Source organism: Gordionus sp. m RMFG-2023, chromosome 3 (genome assembly GCF_954871325.1).
Source record: "Gordionus sp. m RMFG-2023 chromosome 3, tfGorSpeb1-WG-v2, whole genome shotgun sequence".
NCBI classification, from domain to species: Eukaryota; Metazoa; Nematomorpha; class Gordioida; order Chordodea; family Parachordodidae; genus Gordionus; species Gordionus sp. m RMFG-2023.
Genome location: NC_088777.1, coordinates 48,494,743 through 48,501,846, shown reverse-complemented (window position 1 = coordinate 48,501,846; position 7,104 = coordinate 48,494,743). Strand labels below are relative to the sequence as shown.

At 29.1% G+C, this 7,104-nt stretch overlaps 1 protein-coding gene across 1 annotated transcript; it reads left to right on the top strand.

Moving 5' to 3' along the window:
* Positions 1 to 574: 574 nt before the first annotated feature.
* On the top strand, positions 575 to 7,104 carry LOC135927070 (uncharacterized). Its single transcript, XM_065463006.1, has 4 exons — positions 575 to 729; positions 4,748 to 4,987; positions 6,649 to 6,724; positions 6,779 to 7,104. Exons 1-4 carry the CDS (start codon positions 592 to 594, stop codon positions 7,102 to 7,104), a joined length of 780 nt encoding a protein of 259 aa, XP_065319078.1. The 5' UTR covers positions 575 to 591.

Here is a 7,104-nt window from a genome sequence, read left to right as displayed (position 1 = left end):
TTCAACGGATTACCCAGAAAATCATTTTTGGACCTGGTAGATATAATCACGCCGATTCTTTCAGTGTAGCGCTCGCGCATCCATGGACATTTAGGGGGATCACAGAACTTAGACCTGATACTGCTCAATCTCCGTCTGAGTCAGATTAAAACGATTGGAATTATCACCAACTATAAAATGAGGAAAAATTGACCAATTATTATTCTGATCACTCCCCTCCCCCTACTTCTCTTTAAATCAAAAGGAAAATATATATAAACAAGAAAGAAAACAAAATTAAATAATAATTTATTAATATTTTAATTTTCTCATTTTTCAACAAACAAAAAAAGGAGAAAAAAAACACCCTATTTATTTCCTTTGTTTTTTTTTTATGTATTATTTTTATTTTTTCTAATTTTTTATTTAAAAATGTGTTTTTTTAAATATTTTTTTAAAAAATAGAAAATGGATAAAATTATTAAATAATACAATTAATTTTTTGACAATTTAATTAATTTTACAAAAAATTACTTAAATATTTTCTTAAATTATGATTAATTTTTTATTTTTAAATTAAAAGGCTTAATTTAAAAAAAAATCATACATAATATGTCTACCATTTTCCATTCCGATAATTTTAACGAACCTTCCAAATTACTCAAATTATCTAAATGTTCCGATGTTTCGGAATCACGTGATTCTACTAAAATTATAAAAATTCAAATGGACAAGAAAAATTTCTTAAAGGTAAAAATAAATAAAATAAAATTTAAACAGATGTTTGGAACTGAAACCTCCAAAAAATGAAAACTAAGAACTAGGAGACTCTTTTTAAAAAATAATTTTAAGAACTACTGAACCGCCGATTTGATAAATATTCTGAAACTGAATTACTTTCCTGGTTAACTTCCGAACTCTGGAAACACTCAAAAACATGTGGTCTTTTTTCCAAACAAGTCAGTCCTTTTTTTTTGTATATCCAATCTAGTCAGCCTACTGGTGCGTTTTCACCTTGTTTTTGAAGAAGGGCACGACAAAAAAAAGCGACAACGTATCTCGATTTCAATATTTTAATTCACATTCGTGGATTATCGAACATAGATTAATTTTTATCAAATTACATATTAATTTTTTAAAATAAAAAATAAACTAACCCTAAACCATCCGCCTGGGTTTTAGGTATTAAGACAGTGGCTATATTTTGTTGGCGAGGGAGTCAAAAAATATTTTGGGAGGGTAGATACTCCCTTGACCCCCTCTAAAAATGCTAAGGTCAAGTTCTGGGATCAGGCACACTAATTAATTTTTTTGCGAAAACAAATTTATTGTCAGAGATTCAATGTGTAGTCCTACTCTTATGTAATCATAGATACTTATAGCCCCCCCCCACTTTAGGCTAATGATATAACCCTCTCGAAAATTTTGGTCTTCACTCATCTCAAATTACCCCCCCCCCCCCCCCCCCCTTTAAAAAAATATCCTTATCCCCTCCGGTTGTACTCCTTAACATCCTATTACCAAATCAAAATTAGCGAAAAACATGTAATCCAAATCAAAACTACACCCCTGAACAATCCAATTTTAATGATGAGTTACACCTTTCCCTCCAATTTCTATTCGTATTTTTGTGTAATACCTCCCCACTAGTTGTAGTTCCTCCACTTTTTAATTTCAACGAAAATTTTTAATTGGAAAGGGATTAGCCCCGACTTGGGCTTATATTCTCGCTTTTCAGCTGTTTAATATTTTTTGTACAACTTGCCTGCCGTGTTATATGTTTGTTCGGGCCTGTTAAATGTTACTAATGGCTTATTCCAAGTTTCCTTATGATTTTAACCCCTAGCGGCCAATTACGGTCTTGATTTTTTTTATTGTATAATCATGGGTAGAGCTTTGCTATTTGGTCAGGATTCTCCGCTCCAGTTTAAAATGTATAATAATAATCGAACTCGAAAATATTTCGCACAAATTGAAAGTTTGGCGTTTTGTCATATTTTTTTAATTTAAACAAAAAACGTAAAGCAGCCCTTGTTTAAATTATCCGTCTGCCTTTTATTAATTCATTAATTTCAAAATATTCCATTTTAAAAGATAAGTTTTTTTTTTGTTATAATGGAATTTTATTCGGTAAAAAAATTAAAAAACATGAACATTTATATACACTATTGAATTAAAAAAATATATTAAAAACAAAGAAATCAATATAAAAACATATAATTAAAAGAAGGGAAAGAAAAAATTTAAAAAAAAAAAAGAGGGATATCTAATTAGGTGTGGTATACACTATTTAAATTTACATATAATTGAATAACTAGGAATGGATTTTTGGTTCCCTCCCCCTTATTATTCTTATTAGAGTTATTAAATGGTAGAGTTTTTCCTATGCAAATTCAATATTTTAGACCGATTAATATTGCCTAAGCTTCAAAATTTAGTTAAGAGGTGCTCAAAACCTTTGTGCCATCAATGAGCAAAATTTTAAGGCTTTGCATAATATTCTTCTGGATAAAATATTGAGCTCGCCGTTTGTAAAAATCGGCCCTACAGTTTAACAACACTAATTCTTATTAGGATAACAAGGTCTTGTTTTCTTGCGAATAAAATTGAGTTTGAGTGAATAAAAAAGTATTGACAAAAGCGAACCAGCTGTTTTTTAAAATGGTTTCTAATGCAGGCGGTAAAATTTGCGCCATTTGAAATGCATCATTTACGTTTGCAACTTAGTCTCTCAGTTTGTGCGTACTATAGATATTAGCCAAAAAATAAGGTTATTAATTATTTTTGTGGAAAAATAAGGTTATTATTTTTGTGGAAAATAAATTAATCAAAATGGGCGTATTCATAAAATATATTGAGAAGTAAAAAAAAATAGAAATTCTTTAGCCAATTTAAAAAATTATCCAGTCAGTTTTATTAAAAAGTTATTCAAATTATACAATAAATTTCTCATTTTTAATTTTTTTAAAATATTATATAGTATATAATTTCTTTTTTAAATTCCAATATGGATTTGATGTGCAAATGCAGCAGGTATAAAATATTTACATTACACCATAAATAAAGGTTCAGATTTCTTTTCTTATAATAAAACAAGCATCTAAAATTAAATTACGGTATATTTTTAATAAAAAAAGTCATAAATTAATAATCTAATACTACATGGCTAATGTAATTATATAAGATTTTTAGACTGCTACACCCCAAAAATGTATAAAATATATCACCGTAATAGAAGAATTTGAAAGAAAAATTAGTAAAAGTTAATAAATTTTTAAAAATAAGTAAATAAATTTTTTTATAAAAATGTAATATAGCCAAAGGCCCGCTATAAGTTGGCCTAAAGAACTCTAATTTATGGCGCAAATTCTCGCCAAATATTGCCCCCCTCACTCTTTAGAAAGATGCTGGATACGTTTTTGAATTTATTACATATTTAAATTATATATAAAATAATTTTAAAAGAACTACTCACTAAAAAATATTATGGTTTAATAAACTGAATCAGGTAAAAAGTAATAAATAATGACCAATTTTATTAAATCTTTTTATAATTACTAACCCTATCCCATATTTGGAGACTCTTTTAACCTTAACCCTAAGCTCATCAAATATCATACGCCATCTTGCGAAATATATATTATCGATTTTTTTATCTTATATCTATATTTTGAATATAATTTTATTGTAGGATTTTGAATAGTGGAATATAATTAAATTTACTTTTACTTTATCATTAAATATATTCACGTATTTTTAATATCGTATATAATTTTTATTATTAGAAATTACAAAATAAATCATAAATTAATCATAAGAGTATATAAATAAATCATTTCCTGCATAATTTACAGCATAATAGCTTACTATAAAAACTCGAAGGAACTGGAATCTATATTTTTTTTTAGTTCTATGTCATTTTCTTTAAAATTTTTAATTCTTTCATACCCATTTCAGGAAGGAATAAAATAAATGGTTATTTAACATAACCAAACCCTTCTAATATTTTAAAATTGACATTTTTCTAAAAATTATAATTTATATTTGCGTGGGTGGTATTGATATAAATTTGAGTTATCAAAAAAAATATCTCCCAATCATAATTTGGTAAGCAACATATTTCGCGTAACCATGATTTCCCTATGGGCGGGGTGGCACTATTAGGCGGTGTTTTCCGCCATAGTAGCTTAGCTTAAAATGATAGATAACAGGCAAATTCGCGATGGAGGAGGGTGGAGGGTGCCGAATGAGCCATTATATATATTTATCACGTAAAATATTAAACTTATATTATCTTCCCGGGATTAGGTGTTCCTTTTTCACGTTATATAATTATTTTTTTAAGTTTTCTCATAACTCTGCTTTAAATATAATTATGGGCCACAATGTATTTGCGTTTCAATTTGATATATATTTTGCAGAGACCCGCGGATCCTAAAACCCGACCAGGGTACACGAGCTGGAAACGTATTTAATTTTTTTAAATTATCCTGGCCGGGCCTAATTTTTTTTCTTTAGATATACCCGGGCTGGGCCTTATATTTTAAAATCAAATATTTTAAGTCATCCTCTATAAATATTATATATTTTTAAAAAAAATTCGGTTCGGGCCGTGCAAATGCTACTTCTACGGGTCTCTGTTATTTTTATATAAAATTTGGATGCCTTAAAAAAAATAAATCTAAAAAATTAATATTAGAAACTTGTGTTATAACAAATTTAAGATTATATTTTAAATTACCGAATTATATTTATATTACAAATTCAGGCTTGCATCAAATTAACGATTTTTCATAATATGTCATTTCAATTGATGGATTGCGAAGCGTTTAAAATCCTATCCGATCCCATATGCAACGCTTTAGACATATCCGTCGACAGTAAAAATATTACGGCGACATTCGAAAACGCTGCACAACAAACGCGCCAAATACTAATCAAAGAATTTAAAAATAAGCTTCTCAGCCTGAGGATAGATTTCGCGGCGCTTTGCGAACGAAGCGTGATGGTAATTCATGTTCAATTTATCGAGAATTCCAAAATAGTCGTAAGGACATTATCAGTGATAGTTATAAAAAATACCGAAATGGCGGTAAAGCTAAAAAATCAGATTGTCGAGATTTTAGAGAAATACGAAATTGACGTTTCCAAACTATATTCTTGCACCATTGACAAGGCATGGGCCATAGATTTATTATCACAGCGGGAAGGACATGAGGGAGATTGCAATAAAGCCATTTTAAACGATTTTGTGACTCGATATTGCAGCGATGTCGAGGGTGATACTTTCACCAAGCATGATTATATACTAAAATATCTATTCAGCGATTTAATGAAAATTTTTAAAGAAGTGATACCATGTACGAGATGTTGTGCGAACCCCTTCGAACTTGTATTAGAGGATGTGTTCGACAATTATAAACTAAAAATGCATAATATCAGGGCTTTTGTATTAAAGTTCCTAAAAAATGAAAAATTTAAACAATATTATAAATCCAAAGGCTTTGAGAGCCCGTTAATGAGTACAACTGCTAGCTGGCAGAGCATGTATGACATGCTAAATAACTTACTCGAACGTATTTGTTCATCTAAGGAATTACCGCTATATGAATATGGTGGAAGGTTTAAAATTTCAGAGACTCTAAGCACATTTATAAAAGAGTTTTTAATTGGGTTTAAACCTATACGGGAAAAGAACTTTCAGGATGATCAACTGACTCCAGGAGATTTTCTAAGGTATATGATAGAATGGAGAATGGAGCTATTAGAATTGTCTAGTAGTAGTAAATTAGTAAAAAATTTAATTACCAGTATAGAGCTTAGGACCAATGAGTTGTTACGCTATGATGATTTTATCGCGGCGATTTATTTAGATCCTCGATTCCATTTCGTTAATACTATATATATGAGTGCGGAAAATAGATTAAAAGCCCAGGTTTTCAATTATAAAAAAAATATTCTATAAAATCGCTTGCAAATTTTGTTGGCGTTTTGAGCGTTACACATGCCCACTCGAAAAGAAGATGCCGTTTTTAGGTCCTAGGTATAGTTGGTAATGGCTTAATGTCAGCTAATTCGGCTCAATCTTCAAGCGGCCCGGAGAAAATCCGTTAACATTAAGGCGTTTTAATTTGTAATGTTTTTTTTTTCAAATTTGAGCTGCTATATTTTAAAAAAAAACTTTGAAGCCAAAATGATAGTTTTTTAAGCTAAAAACTAGGTTTAGCCGGTTCAAATTGATTTAAAGGGCTAAAAATATTGTAACTGCCCAACTATAGTCCTAGGAAGGCAAACTAATAAAAACTAACCTTCAGACCACTCTGGGTTCTTTATAATGTATAAATAATCTCTTTAATATAACATTAAAATCAATTTTTTTTAAAGTTAATTTGGCATAAATTTGAAAAAATAACGTATATTTTTTTTAAATGAGACGTGCTACTAATTTTTAAAGTATGAAACTTTTGAAATAGTGCTAATTCCATTCTAGAATTTTTTTCAAATATATGACAACAGTCTTCATTTATAAAAATAAAATTGAAAGAAAAAAAATGGCAGTTTTCTTTTATCAATATTTCCGGTTTTTGGTAATAAGCTGGTTTTCAATAAAAATTTTTTGCATGATTTAATATGAGATTCAATATAAATATAATCTATATTATTATTAAGGAACACCTCATAAAGACCTGGCTTACGTTGCCAAACCTATCTGAGCCTACTGTCAAAGTTGAATTTATTCCAGAAGGTTTATCTCATAAATCAAGTCCTATGTCTAAATTAGATATATTTATCGAAAAAGAATGTTCAGCAAAATCCAAGGTTACATCTGCGTCTATCGATATCATCCAGAAATTAAATATTCTCATCAATAATTTAAGATTACCTTGCAATTTTAGCGTTTTGGATTATTGGTATTCGAAACAATATGAAGAACCGGAATTATTCAAATTAGCCAAGGTAGTATTAGCAACCCCGGCAGCCCATGTTTCTATTGAAAGAACATTGAGTGCTATAGATGTAGTTCTTAAACCACAATCAACAAGGATTAGCCAGGAATTATTGGATAATATTCTCCTTCTGAAACTTAATATAGATGTGATAGATAAAATAACGAATTTTGAATAA

Bases quoted from the DNA above. Each gene is read 5' to 3' on its own strand.
- LOC135927070 (XM_065463006.1), top strand. From the start codon at position 592: ATGTCTACCATTTTCCATTCCGATAATTTTAACGAACCTTCCAAATTA. The intron at 730-4,747 runs GTAAAAATAAAT...TTACAAATTCAG, and splicing joins ACAAGAAAAATTTCTTAAAG to GCTTGCATCAAATTAACGAT. The intron at 6,725-6,778 runs GTTTATCTCATA...TTATCGAAAAAG, and splicing joins AGTTGAATTTATTCCAGAAG to AATGTTCAGCAAAATCCAAG.